At 49.6% G+C, this 17,110-nt stretch overlaps 1 protein-coding gene across 2 annotated transcripts in view; it reads left to right on the top strand.

Annotated features, from left to right (window-relative positions):
- DNAH7 (dynein axonemal heavy chain 7) overlaps positions 1-17,110 on the top strand; it is a 564,416-nt gene that overhangs the window by 165,407 nt on the left and 381,899 nt on the right. For both annotated transcript variants that reach the window (XM_077275383.1, XM_077275384.1), the window contains exon 18: positions 3,167-3,353. In XM_077275383.1, the coding sequence (XP_077131498.1) occupies positions 3,167-3,353 (187 nt within the window). The remainder of the gene's footprint in view (positions 1-3,166; positions 3,354-17,110) is intronic.

Below are 17,110 nucleotides of genomic sequence, written 5' to 3'. Positions count from 1 at the left end.
GTGTCCTGCATCCTGGTATATATGTTCACTATCCTGGTATATATGTTCCCCATCCTGGTATATATCTTCCCCATCATGTTATATATCTTCCCCACCCTGGGCCCATCCTGGGATATATGTTCCCCATCCTGATATATATCTTCCCCATTCTGGGCTTCATCCTGGGATATATGTTCCCCATCCTGGTATACAGGGCTGCCACTAGGAATTTTGGGGCCCCATACTGGCAAAATTTTCGGGGCCCCCTTGTGACTCCACCCAGGCTCCACCCCAGCCCCACCTCCACCCCTTGAACTGTCCACAGTCAAAAGATTTTTAAAGCCGCCACCACGACAGGGTCGGGCCCTACCCTACTCTAACCTATTAAACATTTGTTAAAGTATCCAATACAATTTAGGTAGATTTTTATTTATTTTTCAATTTTTAAAATGACCAACACCACATACAGGGCACAAATACCACCGCACCATGACCAGACCACATATTACCACCACATATTACCACCACATAGTGACCAAATAATAGCACATATAAGGAACAAATACCGCCACACCATGGCCGGACAACATATTACCACCACATAGTGACTGAAAACTACAATACTTATCACTAAAAAAACACAATACTAATATCACCATAAGTGCCAGTATTCACAGGAGATCTGTACTTAGTATGCAGTGTCTGTGTACAGGTAATACAGTGATCACCGGTGACATTATATACTGGTGCTCTGTATATAGTGTATAATGTAAAGGTAATTCAGTGATCACTGGTGACATTGTACACAGGAGCTCTGTATATAGTATTCAGTGAATCGCATCAGTGTACAGGTAACACACTGACTCACCAGTGACGTCTCTAGGTGAAGTCCTTCATATTTGCTTTTAATCTTCATCCAGCACAGACCACCGTCACTTCATCCAGCCAGGGCTCGTCTCTGCAGAAAATAACAGTTATCTAGAACACCGCTTGCAGAACACATTACTTATTTTTTTTTCCAAATTCTAAACTACAACAGATGAAGAAAAAAAGTGACAGTGTTGGTCTGCACAGTAACAGGACCTCCCCACCCCCATTTAAAACAGTATCCTCAAAAGATAAAATAAATACATTACTGCAGTAATAATATCCCTTAATTAGCCCCTATGGTAACAATATTCCCCATTCCCCATCCTGGCCCCCGTGTGTCTCATTCCTAGCTCCAGCCATATGTTCTCCTATCCTGCCCCCATGTGATGTCCCATCTTGCCCTATATGATCCCCCCATCCTGCCCCATGATCCTGCCCCATCTGTCTCCATCCTGCCCCATATTCCTGCCCGATCTATCTCCATTCTGCCCCGTGTTTCCATTCTGCCCCAGTGTCTCTATTCTGCCCCCGTGTCTCCATTCTGCCCCCGTGTCTCCATTCTGCCCCAGTGTCTCCATTCTGCCCCAGTGTCAGCATTCTGCCCAGGTGTCTCCATTCTGCCCCAGTGTCTCCATTCTGCCCCAGTGTCTCCATTCTGTCCCAGTGTCTGCATTCTGCCCCAGTGTCTCCATTCTGCCCCCGTGTCTCCATTCTGCCCCAGTGTCTGCATTCTGCCCCACTGTCTCCATTCTGCCCCAGTGTCTCCATTCTGCCCCAGTGTCTGCATTCTGCCCCAGTGTCTCCATTCTCCCCACTCTCTCCATTCTGCCCCCGTGTCTGCATTCTGCCCCCGTGTCTCCAATCCTGCTCCCGTACTTGTGTCTCCATCCTGAAACATTGCTGCTTTCAATTAAAATAATTAAAAAAAATAAAAAAAACTTTCTTGTTACCTGGCCGCGCTCCTGCGGCGAAGATCCCTCCCGGCGTTTCAGCGCGCACTCGCCGGCAAATGACAATGATGTCATACGCCGGCGATGCGCATTGACGTCAGCTGCCAGCCTCCGATTGGCTGGCGGCTTTAACCATTGCCTTGTGGGCCCACACGGGCCTGGAAGGCAAACTGAACCTGCATCTCGGACGCAGGTTCACGATAGAAGCCGCCTGCTGCTGGGGCCCGGGCCCGGTGAGCAGAAGAGACGGGGCCTGATGCGGGCCCCCTCTGCCCACCGGGCCCCATACGCCAGTCAGGGCAGTAATGCACTTATGGCGACCCTGCTGGTATATATCTTCCCCTTCATGGTGTACATCTTCCCCACCCTGGGCCCATCCTGGTATCCTAGGCCCATCCTGGGAAAGCTCTGGCAAAAATTAAGAGATATAAAATATAGGTATATTTTTTAGTGAAATGTAAATTGTTCTTTTATTCTATAAACTTCTGACAACATGTCTCCGAATTTCCAAGCAATAAATTTTGTATTTTTTTCTGAAAAGGAGAAATGGTCAAAGTTAAAAACAAAACAAAACAAACCCCAGTGCTTTCAGACCTCAAATAATGCAAAGAAAACAAGTTCATAATCATTTAGAAACAACAATACTAATGTTTTAACTCAGGAAGAGTTCAGAAATCAGTATTTTATGGAATAACCATGATTTTTTATCACAGCTTTCATGCGTCTTGGCATGCTTTCCACCAGTCTTTCACACTGCTTCTGGCGCAAAAATGTAAGCAGTTCTTCTTTGTTTGATGGCTTGTGACTATCCATCATCCTCTTGATTACATTCCAGAGGTTTTCTATGGGGGTCAGGTCTGGAGATTGGGCTGCCCATGACAGGGTTTTGATGTGGTGGACTCTTAATTTTTGCCAGAGCTGTATATTCCCCATCCTAGTATATATGACCCTTATCCTGGGCCCCATCCTGGTATATATGTTCCCGATTCTGCCGCTATTCTTTAATGCATAGAAAAAAATATGATTGTACTCACCTTTCCTGTGCTCACCCACCGCACGGCGTCCTTTCCTGGAGCTGGCAGTGTCACTGCCATGCGCCCAGTCACGTGCACGGTGACGACAGCTGCTGGCATCTGACTGATTAGCAGCGTGTATTACACCGCACGGACCCCTGCGCTGCAATACACTTCAGCTGAATGTGCGTCCAGCGCTCGCGTCGGCGAGCCCCTCACTCTCATGGGCCCGGTGGCAGCCACAACCTCTGCGACCCCGATCGTTACTCCCCTGCCTGTGTACAGGAGTCCTACAGTGTAAATCATTCTTCATACAATGAAACTTGCAGCTAAAGACTTGTGTTTCCTTTACAGAGATTGGGAAGGAAAGTTATTGCTGTTACAAGAGATCCTAGATGAGTGGCTAAAAGTGCAGGCTACGTGGTTGTACCTGGAGCCCATATTCAGCTCCCCTGATATAATGGCCCAGATGCCAGAAGAGGGACGGCGGTTCTCATCTGTAGATAAGACATGGAGAGACCTCATGAAACTTGTCTTGCTGGTAAGTGGCTGTAGTCATCATTTCTTATTAGAGCAACATACCCCACATGGACAGAAGTATTGGGACACCTCTAAATCATTGAATTCAGGTGTTTCATTCAGTCCCTTTGCCACAAGCGTATACCATGCAGCCCCTCGCCATGCAGTCTGCCACTAACTACCTTGTCTGAGAAGAATGGCTCATTCTAATGAGTTCTCTCAATTTGAGAATGGTCCTGTAATAGTAACATCATTGTAACAAGTCCATGCAATTAAGTCCCTCCTAAAGATTCCAAGATCAGCTGGGAGTGATGTTATTGAATAAGTGAGTATGAGCTACAGTAACTCAGCCACGAAGTGGAGACCACGTAAGTTACAGATCTGAGACTAAAGCTTTACTGACTCACTAACGACATAGTCCCGAACCTCCTCTGCAATTAACATAATGACGGCTTCATGGCATGGATATCCATGGCCAAGCAGCTGCATGAAAGCCTTACGTCACCAAGCACAATGCCAAGTGTCAGTAGGAGTGGTGTAAAGCAGCCGCCATTGAACTCTGGATCAGCGTAACCACGTTTCTGTATTGGCCAGTCTTTTGGACCAGTCTGTGTTTGGTGAATTCTAGGAGAACATTACCTGTCTGCTTGCACAGTGCCTAGTATAAAGTTTGGTGGAGGGACGATCATTTTATGGGGTTCTTTTTCAAAGGTCTCTCTTAATTACAGTGAAGGCAAATTTGAAAGGGAAACTGTCATATAAAATAGCTCTGTTAGCCTGCACATATGGGGTTAATATCATGCTGCCAGGAGAAAATGAATTTTATTCCTCCCGATAGGCTTCCTCCTTCAGTCATACTGGTGGCACCGGCATGGTTTCAGGTACCGTTCTGTGCATAGGGAGTGTAGGTTGTAATGCCGCCCCTGGCACTGACTGACAGCTAGCTCAGCATTAGGGCTCAGCAATAGAGCTGGCTGTCAGTCAGTCATGGCCGGGTGTGCAGTTACTGCCGCCACTCTCTATATACAGAGTGGGGAATGAATCCATGGCAGCACCACCCCTAGGACTGGAAATCGAGGCTGTTGGGGGGAATAAAGTTAATTTCCTCCTGGCAGTGGGGCTCTCAGGGCAGTGGCCGCACTCTGTCAGTACACTTTTATCCCACAGACGGGTTCCCTTTTATTCTTCACCAGGCCAACACATTTTGGGCAATGACATGCGTGTAGCTTTGTGGGGACAGTTTGTGGGGACAGTTTGTGTTGCTGAATGACTTTGTCCTGGTGCCCTCCCAAGGTTTAGAAATAAATAGTTTGATGGAAAGAACGTGACTATCCCACACACCGCCTTGACATTATAGCCATGGAATAGCTTTGCGAGCCCGGCTCTCTCCACCGACATCAGTGATTGACCTCACACATGCTTTTGGGAATAAATGGCACAATTTTACACTACACAATCTTGTAGAAGGTCTTTCCAGAAAGGTGGAAGCTATTTTACCTGCAGCGGATGGGACCCACTCCTTATTAATGTCTATGGATATAGAATAAAAGCTCCTGTAAGGGGATGAGATGGATCTCAAGAAGTAGATGTTATTTGCCTAAGGAGCCTTCATATGCTGAGAACTATAGCACAAGGAATATATAAGCCGATGGGAACTGTGATAAAGGGACAGGCCGGGAAATGTATATCGACACAGTAGTGAAGAAGACAATCCTTTTCGAGCTATTGAAAGGTCATAATATTACATTATGTCATTATGTATGAACTAGATGGCAGCCCGATTCTAAAGAATCGGGAGTCTAGAATCCATATATACTTTATTTATTCAAATGTAAGAATAATACAATTAATAAATAATAGTAAGAAAGAACAAAAAATGGCTGCACTCACCAGCTCTTGACAATTCTTGTTATTTAAGGTACAGTTACACAGGATCCATGAACATGCTTATGAGGGGAGTGATGAAAGACATCAGACAACAACTTTGCGTGTTGTGGCAAATGCCACAACAACGGTTCTTTGCTTAACCCCTTAACGACCGCCGATACGCCTTTTAACGGCGGCCGCTAAGGGTACTTAAACCACAGCGCCGTTAATTAACGGCGCTGTGGAAAAAGTGAATAGCGCCCCCCAGAGTCGGATTTTCTCTGGGGTCTCGGTTGCCGAGGGTAGCCGAGACCCCAGAGAACATGATTCGGGGGGTTTTTACCGACCCCCGAGTTGCGATCGCCGGTAATTAACCGTTTACCGGCGGTCGCAACAAAAAAAAAAAAAACGCGATTTGCCGTTTAATTTCTCTGTCCTCCGATGTGATCGCACATCGGAGGACAGAGAAATGTGGTCCCCGATGGCCCCCAATAGCCCCCCAATACTCACCTACCTCCCCCGGTGCTCCTCGTGTCTCCCCATGGGCGCCGCCATCTTTTTTCCGGGAAAAAATGGCGGGCGCACGCGCAGTGCGCCCGCCGCCCGGCACCCGGATGTTCTTTGGGGTCTCGGCTGCCGGGGGTAGCCGAGACCCCAAAGAACATGATCGGGGTCGATTTGCACCGACCCCTGCTTTGCGATCGCCGGTAATTAACAGTTTACCGGCGACCGCAAAAAAAAAAAAAAAAAAAAAAGCGATCAGTTATTTCTCTGTCCTCTGATGTGATCGCACATCAGAGGACAGAGAAATAGGGGGATTCGGGGACCCTAACATACTCACCCGGGGTCCCTGGGTCCTCTTCTGTCTTCTCCTGCCAGCCGGCTTTTTCATCATGGCGGGCGCATGCGCAGTGCGCCCGCCATCTGCTGCCATCTGCCGGCCGGCAGGAGAAGACAAGTTGGGGCTAAAATTAGGGTTAGGGTTAGGGTTAGAGTTAGGGTTAGGGTTAGGGTTAGGGTTGGGGCTAAATTTAGGGTTAGGGCTAGGGTTAGGGTTAGGCTACTTTCACACTAGCGTTTTTTGGCTTCCGTCGCAATGCGTCGTTGGAGAAAAAACGCATCCTGCAAAAGTGCTTGCAGGATGCGTTTTTCCTCCATTGGCTTGCATTAGCGACGCATTGCGACGGATTGCCACATGTCGCATCCGTCGTGCGACGGATGCGTCGTGCTTCGGCGGACCGTCGACACAAAAAAAACTACATGTAACTTTTTTGTGCGACGTGTCCCACATATTTCAGTGCCACGTATTACGTATTTAAGTGACACGTGCCACGTATCAAAGTGCCACGTGCCACATATTTCAGTGCCACGTATCAAAGTGCCACGTGCCACGTATCAAAGTGCCACGTGCCACGTATCAAAGTGCCACGTGCCACGTATCAAAGTGCCACGTGCCACATATTTCAGTGCCACGTGCCACGTATCAAAGTGCCACGTGCCACATCTTTCAGTGCCACGTGCCACGTATTTAAGTGACACGTGCCACGTATCAAAGTGCCACGTGCCACATATTTCAGTGCCACGTATCAAAGTGCCACGTGCCACGTATCAAAGTGCCACGTGCCACGTATCAAAGTGCCACGTGCCACGTATTTCAGTGCCACGTATTTAAGTGACACGTATCACGTATAAGTGCCACGTGTCACGTATTTAATTGCCACATATTTAAGTGCCACGTATCAAGATTTTCCATGGAGAACAGACACATCCAGAGATATGTCTGCTCTCCACGGCTGCAGCAACACACTGACAGGAGCCATAGTTCCTGTCGGTGTGTCACTGCGCATGCGCGAGCGAGTTTACCGGCGGTCATTGACCCCGGCACTCTCGCTTAACGGCAGTGCTGCGTGGGAAAGTTCAACGCAGCTGTACTGCTGTTAACCGAGACGCCGGAGTCATTGAACTCCGGAACAGTACGCGATACACTGCTAGGAGCTTCGCTCCTGGCAGTGTATCGCCGGAGAGCAGCCGATCGGCGTGGGACACTCGTTTTATGGATTCTGCGGACAGGGAGTATGAATTTGGTTTATTATTTTTGGATTTTTTCCTGGAGGATCGAGGGCTTCGCCTACAAGTGTGCTGTTGGTGAGTATATACTCTGTGTTATATGTTGTATGTACTGTGTGTCATGTATGTGTATTGTGTGTAGGTGTTTTGTGTAACTTTACAATTGTGCTAAGTCGCCGGACACAGGGACAACTCTCCCATCCTAATACCGGATGGGAGTAGTAGTCCCATACGGCGACTTAGCACAATGGTGGCACTAGCGTCGCATGGGGACACACACACGCACACACACGCACACACACACACACAGAAGGACTCCATGCTGCTTCACTGGGGGGCGGGGGCTTCCCTCTTCCTGTCCGACGTCACGTCCGGTCCTGGGTGTCAACCCCTCCGTACAAAGACGCCGACACCCAGGACAAAGGCGCTGTGTGTGGAAGGTAATATGGGGCCCTAGGGGGATACGCAGACACGCCGCTGCGTAAAGAATTGACATGTCAATTCTTTTTACGCCGGCGTGTTTGCAGACAAAAGCGCCGCGTTTTTTTGCGGTGTGTCTGAACGGCAAAGTGAATTTCTCATTCACTTTGCCGGCAGACGAAAATGACATTGCGCATTTTTGAAAAGCGCCCGCAAAATAGCGCTCAAAAATGCGCTATGTCTGAAAGTAGCCTAAGGCTTCTTTCACACTTGCGTCGGTACGGGGCGGTCGCAATGCGTCGGCCCGATGTACCGACGCACGTTGTGAAAATTGTGCACAACGTGGGCAGCGGATGCAGTTTTTCAACGCATCCGCTGCCCAGTCTATGTCCTGGGGAGGAGGGGGCAGAGTTACGGCTACGCATCCGCGGAAATGGCGGACGCGACGTACAAAAAAAAGGTTACATTGAACTTTTTTTGTGACGACGGGGGCTAAAGTTATGGTTAGGGTTGGGGCTAAAGTTAGGGTTGGGGCTAAAGTTAGGGTTAGAGTTGGGATTAGGGTTAGGGTTTGGATTAGGGTTGGGATTAGTGTTACGTTTGGGATTAGGGTTGGGATTAGGGTTAGGATTAGGGTTAGGGGTGTGTTGGATTTAGGGTTTTGATTAGGGTTATGGTTAGGGTTGAGATTAGGGCTGTTTTGGGGTTAGGGTTGTGATTATCGTTAGGGTTGTGATTAGGATTATGGATCGGGTTGAGATTAGGGTTAGGGCTGTGTTGGGGTTAGGGTTGGAGTTAGAATTGGGGGGTTTCCACTGTTTAGGTACATCAGGGGGTCTCCAAACACGACAGCCAATTTTGCGCTAAAAAAGTCAAATGGTACTCCCTCCCTTCTGAGCTCTGCCGTGCGCCCAAACAGTGGTTTACCCCCACATATGGGGCATCAGCGTACTCGGGATAAATTGGACAACAACTTTTGGGGTCCAATTTCTCCTGTTACCCTTGTGAAAATAAAAACTTGGGGGCTAAAAATCTTTTTTGTTGGAAAAAAATATATTTTTTTATTTTCACTACTCTGCATTATAAATTTCTGTGAAGCACTTGAGCTTTCAAAGTTCTCACCACATATCTAGATAAGTTCCTTAGGGGGTCTAGTTTCCAAAATTTGGTCACTTGTGGGGGTTTCTACTGTTTAGGTACATTAGGGGTCTGCAAACGCAACATAACGCCCGCAGACAATTCTATCAAAGTCTGCATTGCAAAATGGCGCTCCTTCCCTTCCGAGCTCTGCCGTGCGCCCAAACAGTGGTTTACCCCCACATATGGGGTACCAGCATACTCAGGACAAATTGGACAACAACTTTTGGGGTCCAATTTCTCTTGTTACCCTTGTGAAAATAAAAATTTGGGGGCTAAAAAAATCTTTTTTGTGGGAAAAAAAATATTTTTTATTTTCACTACTCTGCATTATAAACTTCTGTGAAGCACTTGGGCATTCAAAGTTCTCACCACATATCTAGATAAGTTCCTTGGGGGGTCTATTTTCCAAAATGGGGTCACTTGTTGGGGGTTTCTACTGTTTAGGTACATTAGGGGTCTGCAAAGGCAACATAACGCCCGCAGACAATTCTATCAAAGTCTGCATTCCAAAATGGCACTCCTTCCCTTCCGAGCTCTGCCATGCGCCCAAACAGTGGTTTACCCCCACATATGGGGTACCAGCATACTCAGGACAAATTGGACAACAACTTTTGGGGTCCAATTTCTCTTGTTACCCTTGTGAAAATAAAAACTTGGGGGCTAAAAAATCTTTATTGTTAAAAAATATATATTTTTTATTTTCACGACTCTGCATTATAAACTTCTGTGATGCACTTGGGCATTCAAAGTTCTCACTACACATCTAGATAAGTTCCATGGGGGGTCTAGTTTCCAAAATGGGGTCACTTTTGGGGGGTTTCTGCTGTTTAGGCACATCAGGGGCTCTCCAAACGCGACATGGCGTCCGATCTCAATTCCAGTCAATTTTGCATTGAAAAGTCAAATGGCGCTCCTTTGCTTCCGAGCTCAGCCATGCGCCCAAACAGTGGTTTACCCCCACATATGGGGTGTCGGCGTACTCAAGAAAAATTGTACAACAGCTTCTGGGGTCCATTTTCTCCTGTTACCCTTGGTAAAATAAAAATTTGGAGGCAAAAAGATCATTTTTGTAGAAAAAATGCGATTTTTTTATTTTCACGGCTCTACGTTATAAACTTCTGTGAAGCACCTGGGGGTTTAAAGTGCTCACCACACATCTAGATAAGTTCCTTAAGGGGTCTAGTTTCCAAAATGGTGTCATATGTGGGGGGTCTCTACTGTTTAGGCACATCAGCGGCTCTCCAAACGTGACATGGCGTCCGATCTCAATTCCAGCCAATTCTACATTGAAAAAGTCAAACGACACTCCTTCTCTTCCAAGCTCTGCGGTGCGCCCAAACAGTGGTTTACCCCCATATATGGGGTATCGACGTACTCAGGAGAAATTGCACAACAACTTTTGTGGTCTAATTTCTCCTGTTACCCTTGTGAAAATAAAAATTTGGGGGCAAAAAGATCATTTTTGTAGAAAAAATGAGATTTTTTATTTTCACGGCTCTACGTTATAAACTTCTGTGAAGCACTTGGGGGTTCAAAGTGCTCACCACACATCTAGATAAGTTCCTTGGGGGGTCTAGTTTCCAAAATGGTATCACTTGTGGGGGGTTTCCACTGTTTAGGCACATCAGGGACTCTCCAAACGCGACATGGCATCCGATCTCAATTCCAGCCAATTCTGCATTGAAAAAGTCAAACGGTGCTCCTTCACTTCCAAGCTCTGCGGTGCGCCCAAACAGTGGTTTACCTCCACATATGGGGTATCGACGTACTCAGGAGAAATTGCACAACAACTTTTGTGGTCTAATTTCTCCTGTTACCCTTGTGAAAATAAAAATTTTGGGGCAAAAAGATCATTTTTGTAGAAAAAATGAGATTTTTTATTTTCACGGCTCTACGTTATAAACTTCTGTGAAGCACTTGGGGGTTCAAAGTGCTCACCACACATCTAGATAAGTTCCTTGGGGGGTCTAGTTTCCAAAATGGTGTCACTTGTGGGGGGTTTCCACTGTTTAGGCACATCAGGGACTCTCCAAACGCGACATGGCATCCGATCTCAATTCCAGCCAATTCTGCATTGAAAAAGTCAAACGGTGCTCCTTCACTTCCAAGCTCTGCGGTGCGCCCAAACAGTGGTTTACCTCCACATATGGGGTATCGACGTACTCAGGAGAAATTGCACAACAACTTTTGTGGTCTAATTTCTCCTGTTACCCTTGTGAAAATAAGAATTTGTGGGCGAAAAAATCATTTTTGTGAAAACAAATGCGATTTTTTATTTTCACGGCTCTACGTTATAAACTTCTGTGAAGCACTTGGGGGTTCAAAGTGCTCACCACACATCTAGATAAGTTCCTTCGGGGGTCTAGTTTCCAAAATGGTGTCACTTGTGGGGGGTTTCCACTGTTTAGGCACATTAGGGGCTCTCCAAACGCGACATGGCGTCCGATCTCAATTCCAGCCAATTCTGCATTGAAACAGTCAAACGGTGCTCCTTCACTTCCAAGCTCTGCGGTGCGCCCAAACAGTGGTTTACCTCCACATATGGGGTATCGGCGTACTCAGGAAAAATTGCACAACAAAATTTGTGGTTAAATTTCTGTTTTTACACTTGTGAAAATTAAAAAAAATGGTTCTGAAGTAAAATGTTTGCAAAAAAAAGTAAAATGTTAATTTTTTTCTTCCACATTGTTTTAGTTCCTGTGAAGTACGTAAAGGGTTAATAAACTTCTTGAATGTGGTTTTGAGCAGCTTGAGGGGTGCAGTTTTTAGAATGGTGTCACACTTGGTTATTTTCTATCATATAGACCCCTCAAAATCACTTCAAAGGTGATGTGGTCCCTAAAAAAAACATGGTGTTGTAAAAATGAGAAATTGCTGGTCAACTTTTAACCCTTATAACTCCCTAACAAAAAAAAAAATTGTTTCCAAAATTGTGCTGATGTAAAGTAGACATGTGAGAAATGTTATTTATTAACTATTTTTTGTGACATATCTCTCTGATTTAAGGGCATAAAAATACAAAGTTTGAAAATTGCAAAATTTTAAAAATTTTCGCCATATTTCCATTTTTTTCATAAATAATCGCAAGTAATATCGAAGAAATGTTACCACTAACTTGAAGTACAACATGTCACGAAAAAACAATCTCAGAATCAGCGGGATCCGATAAAGCGTTCCAGAGTTATAACCTCATAAAGTGACACTGGTCAGAATTGTAAAAATTGGCTCGGTCATTAAGTACCAAATTGGCTCTGTCACTAAGGGGTTAAGAACAATAATGTAAATAATAAATAATATGTATCAATAACTATGTATATTGGTATGTTCTATGACATTTTAAAATATTTCATTATTATGTGGAAAAGCTCTTAGTACCCATACTGGCGCATACTTGTGTGCCCATCAGGTATTTTCACAGTAAAATTTTCACAGGTGGGGCCCCTCGGCCTCCGATTTGGTGGGCGGGGCCCCTCGGCCTCCGATTTGGTGGGCGGGGCCCCTCGGCCTCCGATTTGGTGGGCGGGGCCCCTCGGCCTCCGATTTGGTGGGCGGGGCCCCTCGGCCTCCGATTTGGTGGGCGGGGCCCCTCGGCCTCCGATGTGGTGGGCGGGGCCCCTCGGCCTCCGATGTGGTGGGCGGGGCCCCTCGGCCTCCGATGTGGTGGGCGGGGCCCCTCGGCCTCTGATGTGGTGGGCGAGGCCCCTCGGCCTCCGATGTGGTGGGCGGGGCCCCTCGGCCTCCGCTTTGGTGGGCGGGGCCCCTCGGCCTCCGCTTTGGTGGGCGGGGCCCCTCGGCCTCCGCTTTGGTGGGCGGGGCCCCTCGGCCTCCGATTTGGTGGGCGGGGACCCTCGGCCTCCGATTTGGTGGGCGGGGCCCCTCGGCCTCCGATTTGGTTGGTGGGGCCCCTCGGCCTCCGATTTGGTGGGCGGGGACCCTCGGCCTCCGATTTGGTGGGCGGGGACCCTCGGCCTCCCATTTGGTGGGCGGGGACCCTCGGCCTCCCATTTGGTGGGCGGGGACCCTCGGCCTCCAATTTGGTGGGCGGGGACCCTCGGCCTCCAATTTGGTGGGCGGGGACCCTCGGCCTCCGATTTGGTGGGCGGGGACCCTCGGCCTCCGATTTGGTGGGCGGGGACCCTCGGCCTCCGCTTTGGTGGGCGGGGCCCCTCGGCCTCCGATTTGGTGGGCTGGGTCCCTCTGCCTCCGATTTGGTGTGCGGGGACCCTCGGCCTCCGCTTTTGTGGGCGGGGCCCCTCGGCCTTCGATTTGGTGGGTGGGGCCCCTCGGCCTCCGATTTGGTGGGCGGGGACCCTCGGCCTCCGATTTGGTGGGTGGGGACCCTCGGCCTCCGATTAGGTGGGCGGGGACCCTCGGCCTCCGATTTGGTGGGCGGGGCCCCTCGGACTCCGATGTGGTGGGCGGGGCCCCTCGGACTCCGATTTGGTGGGCGGGGACCCCCGGCCTCCGATTTGGTGGGCGGGGACCCCCGGCCTCCGATTTGGTGGGCGGGGCCCCTCGGCCTCCGATTTGGTTGGCGGGGCCCCTCGGCCTCCGATTTGGTGGGCGGGGACCCTCGGCCTCCGATTTGGTGGGCGGGGACCCTCGGCCTCCGATTTGGTGGGCGGGGACCCTCGGCCTCCGCTTTGGTGGGCGGGGCCCCTCGGCCTCCGATTTGGTGGGCTGGGTCCCTCTGCCTCCGATTTGGTGTGCGGGGACCCTCTGCCTCCGATTTGGTGTGCGGGGACCCTCGGCCTCCGCTTTTGTGGGCGGGGCCCCTCGGCCTTCGATTTGGTGGGCGGGGCCCCTCGGCCTCCGATTTGGTGGGCAGGGACCCCCGGCCTCCGATTTGGTGGGCGGGAACCCCCGGCCTCCGATTTGGTGGGCGGGGACCCTCGGCCTCCGATTTGGTTGGCGGGGACCCTCGGCCTCTGATTTGGTGGGCGGGGACCCTCGGCCTCCTATTTGGTGGGCGGGGACCCTCGGCCTCCAATTTGGTGGGCGGGGACCCTCGGCCTCCAATTTGGTAGGCGGGGCCCCTCGGCCTCCGATTTGGTGGGCGGGACCCTCGGCCTCCGATTTGGTGGGCGGGGACCCTCGGCCTCCGATTTGGTGGGCGGGGCCCCTCGGCCTCCGATGTGGTGGTCGGGGCCCCTCGGCCTCCGCTTTGGTGGTCGGGGCCGGGCCCCTCGGCCTCCGCTTTGGTGGGTGGGGCCGCTCGGCCTTCAATTTGGTGGGCGGGGCTCCTCGGCCTCCGATTTGGTTGGCGGGGCCCCTCAGCCTCCGATTTGGTTGGCGGGGCCCCTCGGCCTCCGATTTGGTGTGTGCTCTGCCTGGGGCCACTGTGCTCTGCCTGGGGCCCCATATGCTGCCTGGGGCCCCTGTGCTCTGCCTGGGCCCCCATATGCTGCCTGGGGCCCCTGTGCTCTGCCTGGGGCCTTTGTGCTCTGCCTGGGGCCCCATGTTCTACCTGGGGCCCCTGTGCTCTGCCTGGGGCCACTGTGCTCTGCCTGGGGCCCCATGTTCTGCCTGGGGCCACTGTGCTCTGCCTGGGGCCCCATAAGCTGCCTGGGGCCCCTGTGCTCTGCCTGGGACCACTGTGCTCTGCCTGGGGCCCCATATGCTGCCTGGGGCCCCTGTGCTCTGCCTGGGGCCACTGTGCTCTGCCTGGGGCCCCATATGCTGCCTGGGGCCACTGTGCTCTGCCTGGGGCCCCATATGCTGCCTGGGGGCCCTGTGCTCTGCCTGGGGCCCCATATGCTGCCTGGGGCCCCTGTGCTCTGCCTGGGGCCCCTGTGCTCTGCCTGGGGCCCCATGTTCTGCCTGGGGCCCCTGTGCTCTGCCTGGGGCCACTGTGCTCTGCCTGGGGCCCCATATGCTGCCTGGGGCCCCTGTGCTCTGCCTGGGGCCCCATATGCTGCCTGGGGCCCCTGTGCTCTGCCTGGGGCCCCATATGCTGCCTGGGGCCCCTGTGCTCTGCCTGGGGCCCCATGTTCTGCCTGGGGCCCCTGTGCTCTGCCTGGGGCCACTGTGCTCTGCCTGGGGCCCCATATGCTGCCTGGGGCCCCTGTGCTCTGCCTGGAACCACTGTGCTCTGCCTGGGGCCCCATATGCTGCCTGGGGCCCCTGTGCTCTGCCTGGGGCCACTGTGCTCTGCCTGGGGCCCCATATGCTGCCTGGAGCCCCTGTGCTCTGCCTGGGTGTAGGACACTGGTGACGTCACTTATCTCCGGACATTAGCTCCGGACATTAGCTCCGGACATTAGCTCCGGACAAAGCCACGGAAGTTGGCACAAATTGCAGGAAGTAGTATTCTAGGCAATTATATATTAGATAATTCACCTAATTCACCTAATTGTACATGTAATGCTTTTTTTTCATTTGTAATAAAAACTCATCTGTAGATTGATATTTTCACTCATGTTCTGTACCTAGTACTTGCTAATGTAATTTCATGTAACCTCCACACGATGGCGCTCTGATGCAGCTGAAACATGAATTTATTAAAGAAAAAAAGAATCTTTGCATCAAAACAGTCATTCCCTCCCCACTGATCAGCAGAAATAAACTTGCTCCATCTTCTATTTTCATGATAATGTGGGTAGCTCGTAGCATTTTGGGATGAAAGGTAATGCAAATGTGATCTTTCAAGCGTCTAACCTGTCAGGGTAATTATGAATAATTGCTACTTAAAAATGTGTATTTCCTGTTTGCTAAAATATAGCAAAAGAAAACCTTTCTTGGGTAATGACATAGGACTTTAAAGGTGACAGCATAAAACAGTTTTTATAGACAACATTTCTTGGAGTAAACCAGCGTAAAGCTTGTAAAGCGATAAAACCGTTTCTACAAAGAAAGAATATTTTAGTATTGAATTTAATGCTGGTAATTTTTATATGCAGTTTCTCATTCTATATAGACAAAGGCATAGCTGTGTGTTTAGCCAAGGGGGCCAAAGCACCATTTAGTGGTCCCACAGCCATGTGTTCAGAGCTGTAGATGTAACTTAATTATAGTGACATGAAACCCCCAGCGCCTTAGCGGGCACCTTAGTGAATAACTATGCAGGCCGATAGCAAGAGTTAATGATGTAACATCACCATATTACTTAAAGGGACTCTGTCACCCCCTCCAGCCGTTAGAAACTAAAAGAGCCACCTTGTGCAGCAGTAATGCTGCATTCTGACAAGGTGGCTCTTTTAGTTATTGGTGCAGTCAAAGCAGAAATAAAGCGTTTTATAATTTTGCAAAAATACCTGTCTTTAGCCCTGGAGGCAGGTCTTAACCCCCCTGCTGCACACGCCACACTGCCGTCACTCAAGGCTTCTTCGGCGCCAGGCGCCGCCCCCTCCGCACTGCTTTCAAATCAAATCCGGTGCCTGCGCTGTTTTTATCTGCCTGGGGCAGGCGCAGTGAGCGCTGCCCATCTGACCTCAGATGCAGTCTCGCAGACTGCGCCTGTGCAGCCACCCAGCTTGTGAATCCCAGCCCCGCACTGTGCATAATGCGGGGCTGGGATTCACAAGCCCAGCCCCAGGCAGAACAAAACTGCGCAGGCGCCGGATTTGATTTGAAAACAGCGCGGAGGGGAAAATTATGGAGTCACTCAATTTTGAGGGAAAAAAATATGGAATCATGAAAAACAAGCAAACCAAAAACACTCCAAAACATCACTAGTATTTTGTTGCACAACCTCTGGCTTTTATAACAGCTTGCAGTCTCTGAGGCATGGACTTAGTGAGTGTCAAACAGTACTCTTCATCAATCTGGCTCCAACTTTCTCTGATTGCTGTTGCCAGATCAGCTTTGCAGGTTGGAGCCTTGTCATGGACCATTTTCTTCAACTTCCACCAAAGATTTTCAATTGGATTGAGATCTGGACTATTTGCAGGCCATGACATTGACCTTATGTGTCTTTTTTCAAGGAATTTTTTCACAGTTTTTGCTCTATGGCAGGATGCATTCTTATCTTGGAAAATGATTTCATCATCCCCAAACATCCTTTCAATTGATGGGATAAGAAAAGTGTCCAAAATATCAACATAAACTTGTGCATTTATTGAAGATGTAAGGACAGCCATCTCCTGACATGCAGCCCCATATCATCAATGACTGTGGACATTTTCATGTTCTCTTCAGGCAGTCATCTTTATAAATCTTATTGGAACATCACCAAACAAAAGTTCTAGCATCATCACCTAGCTCAATGCAGATTCGCGATTCATCACTGAATATGACTTTCATCTAGTCATCCATAGTCCATGATTGCTTTTCCTTAGCCCATTGTAA

This window comes from Ranitomeya variabilis, chromosome 7 (genome assembly GCF_051348905.1).
Source record: "Ranitomeya variabilis isolate aRanVar5 chromosome 7, aRanVar5.hap1, whole genome shotgun sequence".
Classification (NCBI taxonomy): Eukaryota; Metazoa; Chordata; class Amphibia; order Anura; family Dendrobatidae; genus Ranitomeya; species Ranitomeya variabilis.
Note: the sequence above shows the minus strand (reverse complement) of the source record. Positions and strands in the feature narration are given on the sequence as shown.